This window comes from Ctenocephalides felis, unplaced genomic scaffold (assembly GCF_003426905.1).
Source record: "Ctenocephalides felis isolate EL2017-DRISC unplaced genomic scaffold, ASM342690v1 CF-g0.4_SCAFFOLD_03571, whole genome shotgun sequence".
Taxonomy (NCBI): domain Eukaryota; kingdom Metazoa; phylum Arthropoda; class Insecta; order Siphonaptera; family Pulicidae; genus Ctenocephalides; species Ctenocephalides felis.
The window spans coordinates 41,161,382-41,186,947 of NW_020539725.1; the positions used below are offsets into that span (position 1 = coordinate 41,161,382).

The following is a 25,566-nucleotide window of genomic DNA, read 5'->3' on the forward strand; positions in this document are numbered from 1 at the left end:
AGCGACTACCACAGACAAAGTAAACAGTGAATATAGCTGAAAATTTCATCATACTTTAGGGGCATGTATACCAACACAATAAAAAAAAAATTTTGACAATCAGACACTCCAGACCCGCGAAATTTAATTATTAGTAATTCCGGGTACTTTTTGAACACACCTCGTATACAGGAATATACAGGATATTCGGATAATAATTTTTCTTTTTCTTAAAAATTTGATTAGATTATTGTTTGTTTTTACCTCTTCAATCATTTCTGTTTGGAAGCTGATAGAACAAGGGCAACCCCATAGTTTGATTCCATAAGTCCAAATGGGCACTATTATAGATTTGTACAGAAGTACCTTGTTATCGAGAGAGATTTCAGATTTCCTCCCAAGGAGCCAGTAAAAATCTTTTATAGGCTTATATGGAAAGCATTTTTGGCTTACAAGTTGGTTCAGATCAGAAGGATCTACTACTTTATGGCGTAGTATTTTTTCATTGAATTTCTCTATATTTTTCGCTCATACACTTTTATAAATTATAACATTATTTCTATAAAAATCAGAGCCTTTGAGTATCACAATTTTACAATCTTGTTACAAATATTGTTTCATGGCATCTTAATTTCATAGTAATTTTCTATTCGTTCAACCTTTATTGAACAACCTCGGTTCCGACACCACATGTTCCATGTACAGGGTTAATGTTTGTGTATGCGTGGTTTTAAAATGAGTTATTTTTATTTCGATTTTAGAACATTAGCCGAATATACCGCACTCGCCTGACATGACATGCTGCCGAATCATTTTTCTCTTTTTCCTTTCTGCTATGAGAAAGACGTTTAATGTGTAATACTTCTGTTGAGACGATGACGGTTTGTATAACAACCGTGAAACCCAAAATAAAAAACTAACTCAAACGGTTAAAGGTGATAATGGTGACACGAGACGAAGGCGTTAGGATGATAAATTGTTTTAATTAGGAGATGGAAATTGAGATGTTAATTATGTTAAATCTCCTAGAGTAGATAGATTATCTTACATGTGGATATGATAATGAAAAGAAGTAATAATGTAAAATTTAAAAGAACTTTTTTGTCAATAATATTCAATGTTGTTCAGTGGTATTTGAATTATTACAGTATTTGACAAATTGAATTAATATGAGAAAATATTTATTAGTTTTGCATATGCTATGAAAAGCTCATTAATCTCTTTGTTTCAGAAGCACATGATTTGATCAATAACAATTGAATATTAATTTATTATTAATTAAATCAAGTAGGAGCGAATAGTTCTGGATTTTCAAAATCACCATTGTGATTGAACTAATTTTTATGTTTCAAAAGTTTAATATATACGCTTATACCATTTGCTACGTACAAGTAGTCAATAAAATCGTTATTTATCTATCATTATTATTATCAAATTACTCTCTTGGTAATTTTGTTGTGAAATCATACTTACTGCTTTTATTTTCTTTACAAAATTCACGTTTACATACCCTTATGTACTTCTTGCAAATGGCTCAACAATACCAGAAATATTGAAACCTAAAAATAAAATTCTTGCTGTCCATTCTTATGCTCGTTTAGGAATTTCTTAAAGAAACTAAGTAGAACCTTCCATACAAAATTGTTCTAAATATTGGCAAAAACCATGTGATTGCTCTGCAGCGTTGGCATTTTTAGCGTTTTTCTCAGGTTGTCAGATAAAAAACCTTACCTAAAAACCGCACTAATGTCAAAAAACGATCTTAGATAACAGGGTCTATAGATAAAAGAAGAGTAAAACATAGATAAAATAAGAGTTATGACAGGGTCTTTCTGACCCAGCATCATAACATAAAAGAGACGTTGCAGTTTATGTTATTTAATTCATAGCAAGTATATGACATTTTGACAGTATTTAGTATAATTCAATAGCATAATGTACGCAAGTTGAAGCTTAACATGGCCTTGCCATAACATTGGTCTGTTATGCGGCAGCATCGGTTCATAAATTTGGTTATTTTATACTAGTTTTATTTTAAGATATTGCGGATAAAAATATTCAATTTCTCTTTTTGAAAATTACATAATAATGTTTTTAATTACTCATGCTAAACATTAACATAATCTAGTGGTGTCTGGCATCGTGCCTTAAAGGAAAATTGCTTTAACATTTTTTAAAAACTTTGAAAAATAAATAGATTTTTGTGAATTTAGAATTTTTTGCCAGATAGAAAAACCTAATCTGGAAACCGCACAAATTTAAAAAAAACGATCTTAGATAACAGGGTCTTTCTGACCCACCTTCATAACATACAAATGACGGTACAGTTTATGTGTAAAACGCCTGAAAGCACAGCAATATGACATTTGGACAGTATTTAGTATAATTCAATAGCATAATGTACGCAAGTTGAAGCGCAACATGGCCTTGCTGTAACATTGGTTTGTTATGCGGCAGTATCGGTCCATAAATTTGGTTATTTCATACTAGTTTCATTTTAAGATATTGCGGATAAAAAATATGTAATTTCTCTCTTTGAAAACTACATTAGAATGTTTTTAATTACTCATGCTAAACATCAACATAATCTAGTGGTGTCTGGCATAGTGCCTTAAAGCAAATTGCTTTAAAAATTTTTGAAAACTTTGAAAAAGTTAGATTTTTGTTAGAATTTATAAATTATAAATAATATTATGATAATTATATAATGACAAATTATAAATGTTATTGTATTGTGTTCTAAGTTAGACTGTTTATGAAACATATTAAACCAGGGTATATGGAATTTTGTCATTGCGATATGAAAAAAATAAGTTTTGTAATTAGTTGTATTTTTAATTAATAAATATGTTTTTATACTTCCCACTTCATTAAAAGACTATTTTTTCTATTAATGTAATCAATCAATCTAAGATAAGTAAAAACGATTGAGACTGATTATAATATCATTAAATATTTAAACATTTATAAATTTTGTTAGAATTTATAAATTTTTGAAAAAATGGACTTGGAATTTTTGTGTAACATACATAGCTGTTTCAAAGACAAAATATCGAAGCGCGTTGCGGTCTAGCTTTTAAACGTTATAAATCTTGGTACGGAACCCATAGAAATGTAAACAAAATTTGTATTCATTATCTAAATCTCTATAAAATAACTGATAATTTGATGTGCATATGTCTAATAATCATTTTTGACTGCCAAATGGCATTTTTTTACTTTTTTCATTGGATCTCTCAAGCCGCTAGACTTTATTCTTATATACAAAATAATATCCTAATAGTGATTTATCTAAAGACTTAATACTAGAGATAGATTAAAATTTCCAATTTCTCTCATTCGATGCACTGGTCAGTGGAGAAAACGCGCTCAACATCTTTTTCAAAGAGTGCGTTCATTGATTCGAGTTTTTCACCCCCGGCCTGCGCTTCTGCTTTCCGGGCCGACGGCGATGAGGCTCGGACAAGAACGGCATTAATTGCTTTCCGTTTTGTTTTCAATGAAAATATCCGCGAACGTTCGGCCACTCAAAACGTTACTCGTTATCTCATCACGGAAACCGACAGACCGACAGACCGACACGGCGCCCAGTGGACGAAACTAGATTGAGGGCTAGGATTTCAGACACATTTTTGACAAAATTTCTCCCTGATAAAGATATAAGTATATATCTACAAGATAGTCTGGCGTAGTAATAAAACACAGCTACAGTATTTTAAAAAACTATTAATTAATATATCTTTTTATTGAGAGTTATAAAGATTTTTATTCACCTATGGTAATAATACAATAAAATTACATTTTATTTATAAATAAAAAAAAAAAAATTACATTTTATAGTGTGCAAAATTGTGAACTAAAGATAACAAATGAGAGAAAACAGTTATTTAAAATTCATTCATTCACACTTCTTAAAATATATACACAACACTTAATAAAAACTTCAGAACTTTAAACTTTAAAACAAATATAGAACTTTTAATAAAAATTATAAATCTCTATTTATAGTTTCCTGCGCTTTCGCTTCCCGTAGGGTAAGTTATTGTAATCGTCCAAAAATCGAAATTGAAAATTTTTACATTTCTTCACGTTTTGAAGGTTTCTGAACATTTTGGCATATATGTATGGCGCTAGTGGGCCATTTATTATCAATTAATTATATCTTGAAATGAAACCGCAATTAACTGATGTAGACTCGTTGATAATGTGAGTTTATTGATAACTCAACTTATAACGGAACTGATATTATATAAATTTAGATATCAATTTTTATCCCGACAATTGATCGATTATTAAAAACCGAGAGACATAATTTCTCGATCGTCAAAAAAAAACAGTAATCTACTATAGCTTGCTAGATGCAAGATTCGCATCAGCGTTGCTCCAAGTGGGCTGTGTAGTTTAGTCATCACATTGGCGTCAATCAATTGACATCTGTCATGAAACAAAATTCATTCCGCCATATATGTATGGATACAATTTTTCGTCCATGTCTTCGAAAGCAAGGATCAACCGATTTGAATGCTTCAAAAAACATTCGATTCTGTTGACAAAACAATTGCTGTTGGAAAAAAAATATTTCAATTTTTTTCCAATTTTTTTTTTGTATATCGAAAATAATTCAAATTTTAATTTTAATTCTGGCTAAAGTTCTAAAGCTCACTTATATACTTTAAATATATAATTTTTTGAACTTTGTAATTTAGTTAGACAATGTTACAGTATTTATAATAATCTATTTTAAAACATTTCTCGAATATTTCATTACAATACGGGAAGTTCCTTAAGGCGCGATGTCATGCAAAACTAGTTTAAGAATAATTATCCTGGGTTTACTTTTTGTTTACTGACATATCGAATATATCAATCACAGAAGCGAACTCATTAAAAAATTTCAAAATTATATATATTGAGATATGGTCTAATATGCAATGTAAATGGTGCAAAGAAATTCATGACGTCACTAATAATCATAAATACTTGAATATTATAAGACTTGAAGTAATAATGACAAACTCGTTTTGCATGGAAAAAGTACTAAAATCGATACCTTGGTTGCATGTACAAAATTTAATTATAAAAGTAATTATAAACGAGTAACATGGTGTCGAAATTTTATTTGAAAAAACGTAAGAAATAATATTTGTTTATAAAAATGTGAATAAACGAATATAATGCACAGCAGACTGTATACATTAAGATATGCATCAAGATTATTATAAATGGCTAAATGCTCAAAATATTATTAAGGTTGTATTGATAACAGATATATTCTAAACAAATGAAGGTAATATGAAGCAAAGCTTGGAAGAAAGCTCTTGCTATTTGGTTAACCCATTACATTTTAAATCGTGTGACTGATGAATAATTGATGATATGTCGTTAGATTCAGAACAAAATCTAAAAAATTTCGATAACAACTCCGAAAAACTGAGGAATAAGGTTCTCTATAATCCATCAGCTCTCCAGTTAATTCCTCCAAAACCTCATGAGCACTTTAACCGTCGGACGGTCGCATTTTCACTGCGCCTCGAATTCCGCAAGAGAAAACATTCACTTCAACATTTTGCTGAAAAACAGTCAAAAAACTTAAATGAAAAATGAAAAGTATAAAGGACGGGTTTATAAAAGTAGAAAGGCTGGTGAAAAGGTGTTTATTTCCAAGCGTTGTTAGAAAAATATAAATGCTTCTGAACTAAATGCTTGCAAATACACCGAATGGGTTTTTGATGCAATAAAACAAAATTCAATAAAAAATATACTTCCAAAAAAGGAGTATTTTGTGTATAAAATTTATAAATTAAAAATTTCAAATGTAATTTTAAATTTGAAGAGATGCTTTTCACAAAATATAATTTTTCTTTTTTCGATATGAATACATAAATAATTATAATGATTATAATTTCAAATGCCGAATGTTTATGATTATACATGATAAATTACTTACCACTTTAACTATATACCATATTTTCCAATGTTTGCATTAGAAAGACAAAGAAGAACTGGCCCTAAGCCAAAACTGTCTATTTAGCCAACCACACACCTAACTTAATCCAAAAATAAATCTAATAACGATTAATCTTCAATCAACAGCTCGCTAAAGCTTCATCGAAAAGTAATAGGCGTATAAAATCTTTGAAATTTATTGGCATAAGTTACAAATTTAATTCGTATTCAGAGCCAAATAATCTTATGCTTTTAAAATTAACAAATTTTCATCTCAATGCAAGTAGCAAGGTTTAGGGTGTAAATAAATCGAACATCAATAAATTGAAGATAGTTTTTGAAAATTTCAAACTAAAACATGCTATGAAGAGATAATTTGCCTGCGACACAACAACTAAATTTATAATATTTATAATAATTTTAATAAAATTTATAATTTATAATAAAACCTTTAAGATATTTATAATAAAGTTATAATAAAATCTATAAGATATCATTTATGCGAGTAGCTACATTTTTTGTTGTATTTGTTGCTATTGTAAAGAAATAGTACTTATTTGAATGTCCTCCAATCATTTGCTAGTAATTTTATGAGTGTGGTGATTAAAAATATTATAATTTTATTAATTAATTTATTGTAAATATCTATAATAATATTCTGACAAAAAACAAGGTATTATAACTTTAGTTGCCAGACCAGGTTTTGCTCGAATTTAACAATAGGTATCTTAATCAATAATATAAAGAAATGTTTCTTGATAATTTATTATATAAGCATGATAGAAATCAAATTTGTCTAACTGTCTAATATCGTAGACGCAGCATGTAAGTTAATTTTCTTAACAAATTAGCTTTGAATTTCTGAAGTCATTGAGTAAATAGTATTTTGGCCTTTGCAATAGTATTTAGCCACAAACATTATTTTTATTTTATATCCTTTATTCTAAATTTTATTATTATATTAATTTTTACATGTTTTTTATATATTTTCACATGTTTTTTTATATCATTTTTAATTATATTTATTTGATCGTCTATATACATGGGATATAAAATCAATTGAGTATGAAATAGAATAGAGTAAAACTATGAACTGCATCCATTGATGTAGTTCTTCATAGTGTTTAGATATAGATTGTCAATTAAAAGAGAGGAAAGGAAAATAAAGTTTGTACTTATAATTAAATCTAAAACAAGTCATTATTAGTATTTTTTATACATCCTTACTACAATTAAATTCAATTTCTAATATTATGTTTATTTACTTACATACTTTCTTAAATCAATTGAGTATGATATATAATAGAGTAAAATTAAGAACTGCATCCATTTATGTAGTTCTTCACAGTGTTTAGATATAGATTATCAATTATATGAGAGGAAAGAAAAATTAAGTTTGCACTTATTATTAAATCTAAAACAAGTCATTAAGATACTTTTTCTATATTTTAACTCAACGTTTTACATACAGTTTTTTTATCATATTTAGTATTTTTAATACATCCTTACTGCAATCAAATTAAATCTCCAATATTATGTTTACCATCTTCATATTCGCCATTTCAATTCATTATTATATAGGCAGACTCGATCCTATGGCGTACGAGTTGGGCTTGCTACAACTGAGCTATACTACTATTAGTACTAATGTACTAACAACAATATTGAGTTCTATAAAATCATTAAATTAACCAATGCTTACAAATACTATTTTCTGACTATATATATTAGAATCTTTTTTTTGAATTAGGAATACTAGTGGTGTGTGCCTTAAGGCACACCATCGTGCCTTAAGGCAAATTGCTGGTACTAGAATTACAATTAAAAACAGTATTATTTTCGATATATAAAAAAAAATTCTTGAAAAAAAATCCAAAAGCAATTATTTTGTTAAAACAAGCAGAAAGTTCTTTGAATCATTCAAATCGGACGCTTAGTTCTCTATAAAACTGCCATTTTTTGCACATTTAGCTCTGTATCTCCGAAACCGCTGGACCTGCTTTGCCAAAAACTAATCTCCACTTCTCCCCGTCATTACAAATTGAATGTTTTTTGGATTATTCAAATCCGATGCTCCGATCTCTCAAAAACTCGATTTCTATTTTCTGCATTCTTTGCTCCGTATCTCTGAAACGGCTGTATTTGTCTTTGCCAAAAACTAATCAGCACATCTCCCTATCAGTAGGAATCGAATGTTTATTGAACCATTCAAATCGGATGATCCGTGCGCCCGAAAACGTAGACGAAAAATTGTATCCATACATACATACACACACACATACACATCCATTTCTGAGGTATGCCAAAATGTTCAGAAACCTTCAAAACGTCGAGAAATGCAAAAATTTTCAATTTCGAATTTTGGACGATTAAAAAACGATCTTGTCATTAATGGATTCCCCTAAGAAAAATAATATGGACTGTAAATTAACAACGAATAGAAAAATCTGTTCACATTGAAATCTTCTTACTAAATTATATAAAGTTACTATAATTAGTGAATAGTATAATTTACAAATAGAGAAAGTTTATGTTATTAAAAAGATTTTATTAAGAACGTTATTATTAGGTATCACATATGATACCCTACGGGAAGTTAAATAATACAATCTTTACTGATAACTCGATAAAAATTCACGTTTTTCGCAGTTTTATCGTACAATTTACATTCGAATTCATTATCGCTGCAACCGCATGGAATAAAATTAATCTATTGCCTGGCAGTAACTAACTAGCTCTATCTGTATGCGCATACATATTCTGTTTTGTTGTAGCGCTCCTGTTCGCGTAATTACAAATTACAATCAAGCGAGCTGGCGAACTCTCTCTATACCTATCCGAAGCGGGAACAGCTGACAATTTTCCCTCGGATCTTTTTAAGGGACGCTTTGTACCAACCGACGATGCCTCTATTCGCGTCGTCGCTCCCAGCTAAATGCGCACGGGCGACGGGAGAATGAGAATACATATTTGGAAATCATATGGGAAATTAGATGATACAATTTTCTAAGTGTTTAGGCAGAACTGTTGGCAAATTTTTGGTCCTAAGAACTAATGAGTAGACTGAAAATATCTCTAATTAGTTACATTTAAACCATTTGGACTCCGTTGTCGGCCCCAGTTCGACATATAAGATGTGTTCCGCAACTCCGTCGTCGTCCCCAGTACAGTTTTACAAAATTAAAGCAGTTGTAGTTGCGATAGTCGAAACAATTATTATTATCATTATTGGTGCACGTAAGATAGGTCCATCGTGTGAAAATTTCATATTCTTCAATATACAAAAACAAATAAATACAAATTTGCTTCCTCGTGGATTAGCATTTAGAGCAGTATTTGAGAAACCGGGGTAAATTCCCCAATTTTTGGGGGTAAAAATTATGTATTTTTAATTGATATTCACTGAATTTGCTACATATTTGTTCGTATGGGATTAATATCTTTTTACCATGGGGGTTGTATCAACTTAGACAAAAATATTTTGGCGTAATGATTAAAAAAGTTTCCCGACCGCTGATTTAGAGTTATGAGCTCTATCAATCAGAAGTTCCAGGTTCGATACCTGCTGGGTGCCATCTATAAAGCCCCATCATTAAAAAATCATTATGATTGTATATGATAAAAATAAGATGTCATAATTATTAAATAAAATAAAAATAATTTTATTAACAACATTTAATTTTTATCATTTGACAGAGGATAAAGGGGATCCATTAATCATGTAAGGTTTTTAGGGGCAGGGGGGTTTGACGAAATATTACTTGGGGGAGGGACGGGTATAGTAAGATATCACGTGTATTTATTTTTTACCTGAATTTAAAAAAAATCCAAACATTTTCAAAATAAAAATAAAAAAATATAATTTTTTTTATCGTAACTGAAAATTCACGTGCTGTTGTTGGGGGGGAGTCCGAAAATCCTTAAAAATTTTAACGATCACGTGATTAATGGACGCCCCTAAAAAAGAAATAATATGGATGGTAAATTAACAACGAAAAGAAAAATCTGTTGAATTGAAATCTTTTTAATAAAGTTACTATGAATTGTAAATAGTATAAATCACAGATAGAGAAAATTTTTGTTATTGAAAAGATTTTATTAAGAACGTTATTATTATTATATATATGGTGAGTTTTATTATATTATTTTACCTCCTATATGAATAAAATATAAGAATATAAAAATAATATTCATACTGTTAATCAAATACTCTGAAAAAACTACATGTATTTTTTATTATGAAAAAGAGTATAACAAGATTAATAGTATGAACGGCAAATCAAAAATGAAAGTTTCTATAATAAATAGCGCCAAGTAATATTAAATTTTGAATAGCAGACTTTTAAAAGCATTTCGTAATCGTCTTTTTGTATTAAATATTTCATATGCATTTGCTTCATAAGCAACCATTATTACCATTTCTTGAGCATCACTGAAACCTACGCATATTGCTTCAGGCAATCTTATACTAGTCTTATCTAATTTGAGATGTGAATTAATTGTAAGTTAATTAGTAGCTTAATAGATTTTGTAACTCTATATTCAAAATAATGGTGTCATCACATTGGAAACCGTATATCGTGTTGCTTTTGAATTAGAGTTTATTTTGATAATAAACAGTTTTAAGCATTCATAATATTTGGTAATCTGTTATTTATTAATTGACTATTTACAATTTGTGTATTGTATCTGTTGGATCATAAAATGTTATTGAGCTAATGTGTTTGAAAACGTTTCGAATTCGTAATAATTAACTTTTGCATTCCTTTTCATTAAATAAGCCTCTAAGCGTTACCGTAATTTAAAAACGTTTTCCGCGCCAAGCAAACTCCTAATGAAAACACTGAAAAAATATTATTTTAATGTCGAGGAAGAAAAAAGTTAAAAAGGAAATTAACGTCGCGCTATTAAAATGAAAAGTGGGAAGCGTCCGATGTGAAAGAAAATGAAAAAAATATATAAGTTGTATAAATAAGAATTTCCTTTCTCGAAGACGAAGAAATGGTTCAAACACTTACTGAAATTCAGTTGGATAATGTTTTGGTAGACACTCTGAAACATTTTGAAATATACTGCTGATTGTCAAATATATATTAATTTCCAATAATAATACGATTGAAGTAATCCAATCTTGTATGGGAGTCCACACTAATGTTCATTTCTTTATTTATTAATATAAAAGCATATATGAGGTGACAAAGATTCGGACTGTTACCTATTCTTTAGGGAAGTTAAATCTATTACGTGTTACTTAAATCAATACATTTTGGTTAAAATATTAAGTCAAATAATTAATAATGTTTTTGTTATCGGTGTTGGTATTTGTATTAGTTATAACAATCTTGAAAAAATTGAAGTTTATTCTATGTAGTTTCAAAGTTATGAGCTTTTAAGCACTATCTAGAGATTTGTTCAAACTGTGATTATTTTTTAGTTATTGTGGTTAATTTTCATTATTTTTGCTCATTTAAACTGTGTAACCGTGATAAAATTCCCTCAAGTTATCGATAATTAAGACTGTTTGTTAAACTATGAATTTTCAAACATGATTGACTTTGAAAAACCATCCTTTACCAAAAATTTACTAAAGTGCTTTGGTAACTTTTATTAAAAGTTTGCGTATTTCAATTAGTTTTACGCTTAGTACAAGAAAAACATTTCCTCACAATCAATTAAAACGAGTTCAAAAAAGTTTGAAATCCAATAAAATCAGTTTAATTATTTTGATTTGTTTTTAGTTTTTATTAGTATCATTATATGTTATGGTATGTTATCTTAATTACTTAAGTATCTAATAAAAATACTTTAGTTAACAAATTGAGATTTGTTTCATAAATAAATAAATAAATCATGTAATAAATGAATAAATAAATATCGAACGTAACGTGATTTTTAGAACGGGGCTAATCAAAATATAAAATGTTGAAAACAGCGCCTAAAATAACATATTTATACTGTAATAATATAACATATTTCAAATTAGCATCTAAATAATTCATTGCCCTATATTAGATTACTTTATCATTAAAATATATTTGAATATAATAAGAACTATTATTACGGTTAGTGAGTTGGATAGAAGAGCAAGTATGCAGGTAAATTTTATTTGATCCATTAATTTATACGAAATGTATCATACAGTAGTATTGACTATCGATGTGGGGTAAACATTGTATCCGCTCTTTGGAATCGGTTCATTCATTCTGTGTAGTGTTTTCGCAGCCATCACAAAGAATAATACGCGCGGATTCTCTTTTCACATTTAAACATTCCCACATACATAGAATTTCAAACTATGGATTTGATCACAGAGGTTTTTAAACATTTCTGCTTTTAGGTTATAACTCAGATAATTTATTTCAAATCATACGTTATATTTACATTGTTGCTATTCATATTTCCGATTTTCGAATATAAATAATAGTGAAAAGTGATCGTATAAATTAGGGGTGTAGGGTTTTCTCTTCTTCCTATGAAAAGAACATTAGGTACACTATCATACCCCAGAACGTTTGGCCGACCAATGCGATGTCCGTATGGATCGCATATATATGGGAGAAAAGGGCGACTCTACTGAACTATTAAAGTACTAATAACTAAATTCCACAAGGGTTGTGAGGATCAGTTAAAAAAATGAGTGCGCGTAAGGATCACACGCGATTGAAGTAAAACTTATTTGTAATTATATTGTAGCAAATTTAAGTTGAGTAAAAATAAATACATCATATAAAAATTTTGAATAATGTTTATTAGTAATATGGTAACACTCGTGATGCACACATTTATTAGTGTCGTCAATCATTATACACATTTATATAATGATAAATTATAAATTATATATTTATGATTGCATTAAAAATATGTATAATATTTACAAACAATAATGTAATCAAAGTCGTACTTGAAATATGACATGATCGTTTTAAAGTAATTGCTGATTAATAAATTCTATAATATTCATTCACACAGTGGATTATGTTATGTAAACAAATATTGTTTTTGCAAATTAACTCATCCTGTAAGAATTGTGTTTGAAGAACTTCATGTAATTAAAATTAAAATACATTCATTCACTGTTTGTATTTTTTTTACTTTTTCGCTGACGATATAATCTCATTCCTTGAACAGCTGTAATATCCGTCTTGCCTAACAAATTGAAGCCATACTTTTATATTTGTTTTATTTATCAAGCCCTCGCAATCGTCTAATTTGCATGAAACACAACCTAAGTGAAATTAACCTTTCAGATACAGTATCTAGTTTAGGTAGATAATTTGGTATAGGTGGAAATACAAACCCGTTAAATTTACACAAAGTAGGAATTTTACCCGAATTTAATATCTTTCGACAAGTTTGACATCCAACCTGATTATTTGAATCAATATTCAAAAAACATTATTAAGAATTTGTTTTTGAGCATCATTTGATATTTCTGAGTCACTTTGAAGCCAAAGTCGATCACACACAAAACATACATAGCCAAAGCTATCATTTCTTACGCAGCGCAGATATTTTCTTAGTTTTATTATTTATTTGCGATTATTTGCACTACAATTATTTATGGGGGACTGGATAAAATATTCTTCCGATCCTGACATTTTTATTAACTCACGAATTATACTGCTAACCCATGTCGCGCCTAAAGAAGTTTTACTTAAAAAAATGTTTAGAGACTACGAGCTAAGTACAAAACTCAAGTGAAAGTCGACACATTTTTTGTTTGTTTTTGACATATGATTTGACATTTGGTGTATTTTTTGTTTTGCTCGCAGACTAGATCGAATAATTGCGATAGCTGCGCTTACTAGCGTCGTAGTGTTCAACTTCACGTTGGCGTTTTCGTTGCATTTGTACGGATTTACACCCGTGTCGCGCCTAATGAAGTTTTTACCCCCATGTCGCGCCTAAAGAAGTTTTACTTCAATAACAATATATAAGTTTTTCACTTATTGAAGTTTTCATTTCTAGCCAGATTCTTTTCTGGCCAGATCAATACGAAAAAGTCTAAAAGTCTATCAATCCGTTTAATGAAAAAGCTAAAGAATGAATTTTGACGGTGAAAATATGTCAAATTATAATGCTTATTTAATATATCATTTCACTGCTACACTAAAGGATAAAATGTTGCCTCTCATGAAACATTAGGTTAATTCTTCAACAAACATCTTATACGACATATAAGGTTAAGTAGTTCTAATTGCTTTTGAAACAATAAAAAACAGCCATTATTACAATGTAACTTATGGAAAATTTATTAAGTAAAGTTTATGCAACTTTCTATTTTTTATTTTCTAATTATGACTATAGCCAATTGGGTTTTTACAAAACCCAAAATAAAAACTATTTGCTTTCATCGCATTTTTAAAAACCAATCGATCTGTTCAATTATAATATGCCAGGGGATTTAAATTAATGTTTTGAATATTATTCTATTTTCCAAATTATACTAATATATTTACTCGAAAACATTAAATTCAATTGAACATATAGGACGTACGACCTTAAGGAGTACGAATTTAGATTTTAATTGCATTTATTATTAGATCAGATCCATCAGATCAGAATTTGAAATTGAGAATTTTTTCTACATTTTCTTCTCGATCGCGTTTAAAACAAATATAATTTTGAAAAAGTAAGTGCAGATTCTTTGTAGCTGTTTATATTTATAGCATACAATTATATTAAATACTTGCATTTGATTTTATTAAACACTTAATTACCTTAAATTTATATAATTCGTTTGGTAGTACAAAGTTAATTATTCGAAATGCTTCCAATGGGTTTGGTTAAACGAGCATTCCTCTGACGATGTCACAAAATTCATGGCCGATATACTCGTATTTGCCCCGACACCGCTAATAATAAATATGAGTATCGTCACCGGGACCCCACGTATTTACATAGTTCGCGTGTGTACAATATATAACATCGCAACCCTCGGCAAATACCTAAGCTCGTTTCTGTCGAGGGGTGGTTTTTCCGCCGCCCCTAACCGAAGTTAATTCTAGTGCATATAGACCGAGCACTTAGCGTGCGCGCACAATAGAGATGGCGAATGAGCCAGCTAAAGCCGCAGCCGCTGCCGCTGCCGCTAAAGACTCAATTAATTCGGGAACTTTAATGTGCATGCCGTGATCTGCATACGTGCCCAGGTAAATGGGTTTTAGGAAAATTAATATAGTTTAAAAATACGCTACACAGAGGAGTTGGTAACCAGATTGCATCATTACACCAATAGTGGCAATCTGAGATATGGTGAGGATATAATGAGTTTTTTAATAAATAATGTTGCCAAACTGGAATAAACATAATATTCATATCTGACGTTAAACGTGCATGTGTATCATATTAATTATTTTCTACATAACCCCTTTGGCAGATAGTTTTTTTTTTGACTCAGTAGTTTTATTCAGCAATCAAAAATACATAAGGATTCCTTTTAAGCTAAATTGACAATATTTGAGAGCGATATCTAAGAAGAACTCCAGTAAGATCTTCTTAGTTAAACAATTGATACGGTAATATTATATTGAAGCTAATCTAAGACTAAATCTAAAGGCCATTGACGTTTCAATCTTCTTATGCCAAATGGTTGGGTAATGCCGCCTATTGATGGGTTTGAATGTGATTCCAGTTTGCGTTTGTATTTTTCCATTATTTCTTGGAATGTTAATTGCACCGTTTTCATATTAAGGTCGCTGTGAATGGTTTCATTTGTCACGTACCACGTAGAATTAAGTATTGTACGTAAAATTTTAGACTGAGTTCTCTGCATTATAGCTATATTTGATTTGTAAGCACATCCCCAGAGCTCAATTCCGTAGGTCCAGATTGGTTTAATGATTGTTTTATATAGCAGCAACTTATTTTCAACAGAGAGCATAGACTTTTTACGTAGTAGCCTATCAAATTCTTTCATTTTGATCATTATTTACTGCTTTTTTGTTTTTATGTGGCTTTTCCAAGTAGGTCGTCAAATAGTTGACATTATATGTTAGTAACTATTTCAATATATGTATTAATAATTTTCAATATATGTATATATATTTATTATTTACTGCTCAAATAAAATTCGTGAATGGCGAAGCATAGGATTTGTGGCTCACCCCATATTGCATTACATTGTTACCAACTGTCACACATGCGTCAGCATTGTGACGAAAAATAAACATGAAAATGGCCACCGTCATGTAACTGGATGTGAACGTTCGTCATCCACTTTCAAGAGATGATAAATAAAAGCAACAGAAGCTTATGAATATTTCATACAAAGGCATCGTAAAATATTTATTGCCAAAATCTAAGGCATTGCCCTAACCACCACTAAAGATTGTGGTCATCGATTTAATATTAACTTCTACATATAGAACACTAGATTTATACTATTCCGTTCGTTTTTATAACTATGAATAACATTCATTTGCTCTCTATAGATAAATAATACAAATCTTTTGTATCTACTCTTATTTAAGGTTTTCAATAGATGAATTCATTATGAACTTACAGATAATTCAACACCTTAATATTTTAGTCTTTGTTGCCCATCATACGCCAGTCTCTCAACTTATGAAAAATGTTAAAATGAATCAGATAAACACATTTTATTAAATTTACCATTATCAATTGAAATAAAACAAGAAAATCTAGCTCAGCAACATTGTAGTTCTTCGACATCATGTTCTTAGAATCAATATGTTTAGGCCTGGACCATTACAAACGGCAATACTTCCAATCTTTAAACAATTGTATGATTCACTCAGCCTCTGTTTTAATTGATATCATTATCAATTACATGAAAATAAACAAATTTGCGGAATATGGACGCGGTCTGCCTCGTATCACTCAACAGCTTCTACACCCAAACGGTTTATTTTCGTATAGCTTCGTCTGATGAACAAACTTTCTAACACATTAGCGGATACAATAAATTACTAAGAAACTGAAATTAATATGAAATAATTAGTGAAAACTACCCATTAGAGCTTTAATACACCAGAAAAAACAATATTATTCTGTTTCAAAATCTCTTGATAAACTATATTGTATGCACATCTTGGAACTATTATGTAAATCATTATTTTTTTATTCAACTAACTATTTCTACGATCTACTATTATTAGGATGTAGTTCAGATTTTGGAAAAAAATGTTTGCAGCTGAATGATTTAAATATGTCTCATGTTCTTTCTAACATTTAAATTTTTGTTTACTGCAAATGAACTTGATTATAGGATTAGTTTCTTGTTTTTTTTCATGTTCATCTTAATTTCACTGAAGTAAAACCAAAATATTTATATTGAAAAATAATTCTTAAAAAATTACCAATATAGAGGGCAATACCGCAAACGCATTTATAGATTATGGTGCATTATCGTAATTGTACTTTTGTGTTCTAATTTCGTGAAAAGTAGATATGCATACCTGATTTTTTCTAACTTATTAATTTTTATAGTATATATCTCATTATTTTTTGGGTCGATGCCTTTAACTGTTCTGTTTATAATCACAGAAATCCAGACTAGACTAAACCAGCAATGAGTCCGTTTGTGTTTATTATTCGATTTCGATCTAAAATACCTGTTGTCTGTGGTCAGTACGAGAATAAACTAATTTAGTGGATCTTCTCCTGAATGTTTGGGTATTATCGAAAAAACATAGAATAGTCAGAAAATTCAATACTTTACAATTTATATTATCGACGATTTGTGGATGTTTCGCGTACGCTGACTAGAGAATTGTTGTTTTAGGCTGCGATTCGTATACAATGGATTCCAGTCTAGACTGTTTGGTTTTGCGATGTAGTTCAATAACTTTTATCTTAAAAATTGTTGGCGATAAACTGGATTTTTCTTACCTTGATTTATTTGAATTGCTTTTTAATGCCTGCTAATTAGATCGATATTTGTTATTATAGATATATAAATATTTAAGTGAGGAAATGCTGCTTGTGTACACGAAACTTTATAACTAACGATTATTTTTATGGTATAAAGCATTTAAATTATTATAGAAATTGAATTTCAAAAATATTTTTTACGGGTCCTTGAGCTCTTGTGCTGATTTCTCTTAAACGACGTGGCTTTTTACAGATAACAACCCAAACGGTTGTGTTATAATTAGGTGATTATTAAAATTCCTGTAAAACTGATGAACGTTTTATTGGTGCAGGAATGCCGGGTAAGGTTAATTTTCTCAATGAGATACCTTGATATCTATTTATATTATTTATCATATATTCTTGATACACAAAATTTAGAATTATTATTAATTGATGCGGGCATAGTTTTTGATAGTAAAAATGAACGCGTTAGAGCAAATAAACAAGCTTTGCACTATCAAAGGCCGCTATTGTCTATCTTCATGCATACAGAAATTCAATTTAATCAATTCGCCGAATTAAAATGTATCTACGCAGATCTGTTTAACGTTCCCATCAGCGGCGACTGTGCTAGTAAACATTCGACGCGAAATTGCATCGAAGCGTTGCAGTAAAATCCGCTAAAATCACAGAAACTGTTAAAACTCGTAAAACATGAACTAAAGCGGTATTGCGTTAATAAATCCTCAAATAATGACCGCAGTCGGCGGTCCAGGATGTCTTCAGAAAACAAACATCAGCGGCGAACGGATTGAATGCGTTTATTTGCGGCGAACGCATCATATTTAGGTAATGCCGGGTAATAAACGGTAATTCGAAAATGCATTCGGGTCAGATTAAAACGGGCGAAATAAATTGCATTTTATTTTGACAAATTTCATTATGTAGTTAATAAAATTAGCAAGGTTGAGCTAATTGCAAATCAAGTTTATTTTGATATTGAACTATATGAAAAAAATGGAAGGGCATAAAATCAAGTAAAAAAGAAAGAAAAAATATTTAAAAAAGCGATGATTTTATCATATATATAACTAATATAATGTTTATAAGGTGATCTGTAATGATTGTAATTGTTGTTACATTGGAGGAAGTTTCCAATACATTTAACTGGAAAAAATCAACACATCTCCAAATTAAATACTTAAAATAATTCAAAATTATTTTTTTGGAATATATGATCAATTTGAACCATACTTTTATTGCTAATAATTCCATTATTTTGTATAAAACACAAAATGGTGATCTTATAAAATTTGCTAAAGCTTGTTTTATTCTTTTCAATTTTTGTGTATACATTTGTAAATCAAAATTTTTCTTCTTTAGTGCATGATATTTATCATAGCGTTATCAATCACTTCAAATATTAGTTTAATTTCTGATTTGTTTTATTACAAGACAATGTTTTATTTTAGAGCGTTCTTCCTGGTATGGTATATGTATATTTTTATATGAAATTGAAAATGAATCAGAAAAACTAATTCTTACTAATATCAAAATAAAATTAGAATGCATGATCTGTACTTCTGTACCCATAACTCAACGATCAACATAATTGATTAACAAGTCTAACAAATTTATAGTATTTATGTTTTTAGGTCGTGTTTCATGGACAAAATGGTTTTTTTCCAAAATTCTTGGTACTTATTACTTAAGCTCTATTCGACAATATCGATATTTGGAGACATTCAGGTAAAATACATTAGAAATTTATATATTCATTTTAAGAGAAATATAAACGCTCCAAGGAAAAGTATCAAGTTTGCAAATTATTGGCACGATCACAAACTTGCAATTGAACCATTTCCCAAGAAAATGCGACGTATAATGTTTGATCTTTTGAGGTTAAGAGGTGCTGATTTGTGTTAAGTCAATATTGATCCGTCCTAAATATAGAAGTAATTGTATCTTATTAACTGCTTCTTCAACGCATGTGCAGCAGCAGCACGTCTACAACTTTTAGGTATTTGTTCTTATTTGCTTATTCAAAACTTATTAAATAATTCAAAATTCAATTACGTAAAAAAGAATCAAGTTCTGTTTACACTTATATGAACATCGCGATTCTTGCTAAATATATTTAGAATGAATTTAACAAAGTTAAGTAATTTTCAGAAAGACCAATCAGTATCGATTTTTGCAAAACAAACTAGCTGTTAGATATATTAGTAATCAAAAAATTTTTAGTTAACTACCAATGCTTATAAATCAATTTTTTCTTTACCGTTGATTTATAAATATAAATTTTTTAAATCTGTTGTAAATAAACCCTGTAAGAAAACGCGTTGGCAATTGAACGTAAAGTGAATAGATTTTGGGTATTTGAAATTCGTAACAATATTTTTACGAAGAAATGACTTGCATATATGTTTATAAACTAATTTGAACGATTCTCAACAGACATCTTTCGAACCTTTTTTTTAATTTCAAAATTAATCAATTTGAGTATTTATGATGAGTTTTTTTAATTTTATTGTAAATTGAGTTTTGAGAAAACGCCTACGAAAGGTACTTTTTATTTATGCATACATTTTTCTAACCTAGCGAATAAAACTTTAAGAAGAAAACCTTTGGGTTAAACAAAAACTATTTGAATAATTTGAACCAAAATACCTATTAAGTATTCAGAATTTACTGATTAAGATTTTAATCTGATGCATTCGTGGGTCAAAAGTTGTATGTTTGGCTGATTCGCGTAATTTTTTTGTAACTTACGATTATGTTCGTTTTGCATGTATTTGATCGGATGCGTTTGTTAATATTTCGCGCGTTTGCTGGCAAATGTCAGCCTTTGGCCATGTTGAAAGCGTCAAGCGTGAAACATCGATACGGGGCGATCGCTCCGAATTGTATACATCAGTATTTTTCTTTTCAATATCAGTTATATATATGCCTACTCAATGAATTTTAATCAAAATGTACAAAGAATACGCGTATAAAATAGGCAGGGTAAAGTGGGGATTAAAAGGTCTGCGGGTAAAAAGATCTACCACCGATATCTCAGAAACAAGTACAGTTAAGAATTTTTTAATAACAAAGTAGAGAAAAAAATGTGTATAACCAGCCACAACTTGGTTCTTATGGCGTTGATATCAGTAGATAAACAGTTAGAAATCAATAAAAAAAGTATTTTATTGATATTTAGTTTTTTTGGTTATGAGCGCTGTTGCTTAGTTCACGAAGCCTTAATATAATTTTTAAGTATACGTTTCTTAAAGACCTATTGTTAATTTTGAGTTAGATGTAACAGTTTTTTATATAACCTCTATAAAAGTTTGCCCCTGAGTGAGATAAAAAGGACCAACTGAACCTTTGCCATGGCACAGGTGTAAAAAATAAAAAATAGCAAAATAAAATAGAAAATTAAATAGAAAAAACAATTTTAGTAGATATACATTTAAAAAATAGATATTGCAACTCTGCTAATGTATATTTTCGAGGAAAAACGAAATCAAGGTTAATTAGAGTGTTATCTCTGTAAAAAATGCACCCAAGAAATTGTATTGGTTGAATATGTAACTACTAGTTTGTAAAATCTCTTTAGAACTAAAATAGTACATTTGATTTGTTTATTCTCTGGTCGTCTCAATTTACTCCGCCTATGGGGTCAAAAATACTAAAAATATACATTTTACAATGATGGTGGTAGGTGGTAGTTTTACTACACATAGTCAGATAGTTTTGATATAATTTTAAAGAGCCATTACTTTTAGTCCCCATTTTCGCAGATATAGAAAATACTATGAAAACTGATATGTAAATCACAATTATCAGATTTGATTTATTCAACCATTTAAAATATAAAAAATATTGATTAAAACAAAATATTTCTAATATACGCTTTTCATCTTACAATTAGTTTTATGTATCCATACTCTGGTTAACCCGTTGAAGATCTTAATACTAGGAAGTCTAAAAACTGCGCCGTCCGCGCTCTCGTACACAGTTTAAGGCATTAAATAACAATAATATTGTCTTTGCAAAGATAATGTAATACATATTACAATGGAGAGCTTTTAACGGCGTAGCTCTCCATCCAACTACCCCCGCTACGGCGTAGACCGTAGACCCACGCTACGGTGATGCGTGGTTTACAGCACGGCTTTTGTTTCAAGCGTAGCAGGGCGTGGTTCGGATAGAAGCGAATTTTCGATTTGAATTTCCCGGGAGTGCGCACGGGCGTGGCCTGCGGATTTAATATGGATTTTATAGAGATATTAATGTGGATAGAAATAGATAAATGCTATATTGATGTATGTTTGAAATATCTGTTATCTCTGATAAGTGTGGAAGATAAGAATAGTCGGGACTAAAAATGAGAATAAAAAGAATTTTTCGATGTAATAGGGTATCTTAAGAACAAGTAAAGTTAAAATTTTTTTAATAACTATATTTGAAAGTAGTGGAAAAAGAAGTATAAGCAGGAATCGCTTTGATTTCTATCAGGTGATAAACTGAAATGTTTGAAAATTCATAACAATTTTTTTTGTTAGTTCATTTGATTGTGAGCACTGTTATTTAGTTTACGAGACCTCAATATACTTTCTAAGTCTACGTTAATTAAATGTCTTATAATATGTATTGCTATTTTTAAGTTAGATTGAACAGTTTTTTTATATAAACTTTATAAAAGCTTGCATGTAAATGGGGCAAAAAGGATCATCTGAGCCTTTATCCTGACAAAGTTGTGAATAATAAAAAATAGTAAATTAAAAAGTAAATTGGGATAAAGCAATTTTATAATGAATATATTAAACAAACATTTTATTTCATTCCATTCCAACTCTGCTTATTATTATTTTTGACGAAATACCAGATCAAGGTTGTTTGCAGTGTGTTCTCTGTAAAAACTGTACCCATGAAATTTATATTTTGCATTGGTTGAATAAAGTAGCTATTATTTCGTAAAATTTTAAAATTAAAAATAAGACATTGGACCTTTTTACTGAACATAGTCAGATACCGCAATAATAAATACTATAATGATCATATTCATACATTTTATTATTATTTCTATTGAATTAACTCTATTGAATATCTATACAAAACTTTAAAAAGTAAGTTCAAAGATGAAACTTTACCAACGAAATAAGTCTTCTCAATAAAATTTTGACAAAAATGTTTAGAAGAAATATATTTTTAAACCGTATACAAGTGAAAACGAAAAAAAGTTTAATTTTTAAATGTAAAAATTTTAATGTCCAGGAAATTCCTTCTAATAATAACATGTCAAAAGTTACATACTTTATTCTTTAGCATAATATATCTCAAATAGCTGAAAATAAAATATTTGTTATATGTGTATAAATGAAAAAGATCTCATACTATTCAATATTATTTATTTTACTTATTAATAAATATTCAGACAGTCATTTTTCATATAATATATTTATAGGTATGTTCGAATTTAGCACTCCATTCATAATTTTACATTATACTATTATATTTATATATATTTATATAATCATTACTTCTATCTTCCGATTAATACATTCAGTTATATATACAAAGTATTCACTATATCTTATGTGAATTATACACATTTTAGGGAAAGGAATGATAAAACAAGTAAGACAGAAAAAAAATGGTTGAGTAACTATTAAATCACAACTATGTTGCCAATCTCAATAAATTTTATCATGAATTTGAATAACATTTACCACGCTTATAGAATATATTGTCTAAATTTTATGTAGGTAATTATTTTATTTATAAAGATTTCAATATAACTTAAAGTGATTAACATCTGTAATTGTTTAAATGAAATAGCTAATCATAGTCTAGTTCAAAGATTTAAAGCAGAAAGTATTTACATGACGATTCTAAGAAAATTCAATCCATAACATTCCTTAAGGTAGCAATACTATCATATCTATAGCAACAACTAACATTATCCTTAACCTTAGCACTTAATAAGTATGCTAATAGTTAACGGTAAGTTTTGCCGTATAAAGCTTGATAAACTTAGCCATATATGCATCTAAATTCTTGCTTATGTTATTTAACATATATCAATTATTATCACAATTATATATTTTAGATCATGTTTTCAATATAATACATTATAGTACATTGCCAAGAATATGTACTGGAAATATATACATTACGCTAATAAGAATTTTATAATAATGTTTTTTAACATAATTTTTATTACAATTGGTCTGTTAATTATTTCTACTACTATTAAATGCAAAATGTTAACAAATAAGTACGTATATATAAAGAGTGATTAAATTTGCGGAATTTTGTTTTTTTTATATTTGGGATGTTGCAAAATTAGTATTTACGAAATCAGGTTATTTCCGTCATGGCAATTATTCAGATGAATAACCTTACATGAGTAAATGAATCAAATCTCAATCAAGATAAAAATTCTGGTTGAATTAGTATATTTAACCCATTGAAAATTACGGAACCGTTTATCTATTGTATGCTCATGACATTATTGAAAATGTAGCTTATGGTACTTCAGAACCAGAACACTTAGTTGTAACACTTAGAACTCTATTAACACAAATGATATTCTTTCACAAAGGAGATTCAGTTCGCGATATTGAAATCGTCCACTCAAACTAGAAACGGAATCTTAGAACGGTACGTACCACGAAACTCGGTCGAGTACTACTGGTGGCGTCAGTACTTTTGCGCGCAGTCCGGCTGGTAATATGTCCCGGTATGCGGCCGGTAATGAGCCGTCGTCACGGGTGGCGGTGTCGTCACTCTCGGCGGGCTGCCCTGCACAGAACCGGGCGTAGGGAGCGGCGGCGCCATTTGACAGCTCGGAGCTTCAAATAAATCCCGAAATCCGGGAGGCATTTCAGGCGATGTTTCCGGCGTATACCATGCCGAAGGTCGCGTCGCATATTGTTGTGTTTGGTGCTGATGTTGTTGCTGTTCTTCTTGATATTGTGAACAATGGTACGGGTACAAGCCTGGTAGATTTGTTAATGAAGGTGTTCTTGCATATGCACCACCCATTAAGCTGTCCACACTAAATGCGGCGCTCGTGTCCATTACTGTAGTGTGATCTGCTAGAGTTAATTCTTGAGTTCCTGACACTACGCCTGCTACAATACTTGGATATTTATTAGATCCGCAGTCTGGTTCACGTTTCAACTTAGGTTTAACATCGACTTTCACATCGTCTAATTGTTGTAGAAGCTGCCTTTTACAGAAACAGCGTCGTGCGCCATCTGTAACTGTTGTTGACGTTTCAAAGCTTCCTCTTTTTCTTTCACAGCATCTTTTTTCTTGAAGCGTCTTCTTCGGCGCAAATAAGAGCCATTGTCAAACATATTATACGAATCCGGATCAAGCGTCCAATAACTTCCTTTTCCAGGCTTCTTGTCATCCCGAGCTACTTTTACGAAACATTCGTTCAAACTTAAATTATGCCTAATCGAATTTTGCCAGCCTTGTTTATTCTCTCGGTAATAAGGAAATCGTTCCATTATAAATTGATAAATACCGTTTAATGTTATCCGTTTTTCTGAAGCGTGCTGAATTGCCATAGCTATCAAAGCAATATATGAATACGGCGGTTTAACCATTTCTTTAGCTGCATGTAAAGATTGTTGTTGATGATGGTGATGATGATGATGATGTGCACTAAGCGCATAAGGTGACGTTCCTGCATATCCATAACGAGAATACTGTTCATAACCATATGGCGTTGTTGCAGCCGCATGCGGGACACCAGCGCTGGACACTGGATATCCAGCCGTGGCACTGGTTTGCCTGTAGTAGGCGTTCTGTTCACCGAATAGC

General features: G+C 29.9%; 2 protein-coding genes across 2 annotated transcripts; both read right to left on the reverse strand.

The window, feature by feature from the left end:
* Positions 1-24,432: 24,432 nt before the first annotated feature.
* Positions 24,433-24,819, reverse strand: LOC113386056. Its single transcript, XM_026623864.1, has one exon. The coding sequence runs from the start codon at positions 24,811-24,813 to the stop codon at positions 24,433-24,435; it is 381 nt and encodes a 126-aa protein (XP_026479649.1). The 5' UTR covers positions 24,814-24,819.
* Positions 24,820-24,944: 125 nt separating this feature from the next.
* Positions 24,945-25,358, reverse strand: LOC113386057 (fork head domain-containing protein crocodile-like). Its single transcript, XM_026623865.1, has one exon. The coding sequence runs from the start codon at positions 25,347-25,349 to the stop codon at positions 24,945-24,947; it is 405 nt and encodes a 134-aa protein (XP_026479650.1). The 5' UTR covers positions 25,350-25,358.
* Between the last annotated feature and the right edge of the window lie 208 nt (positions 25,359-25,566).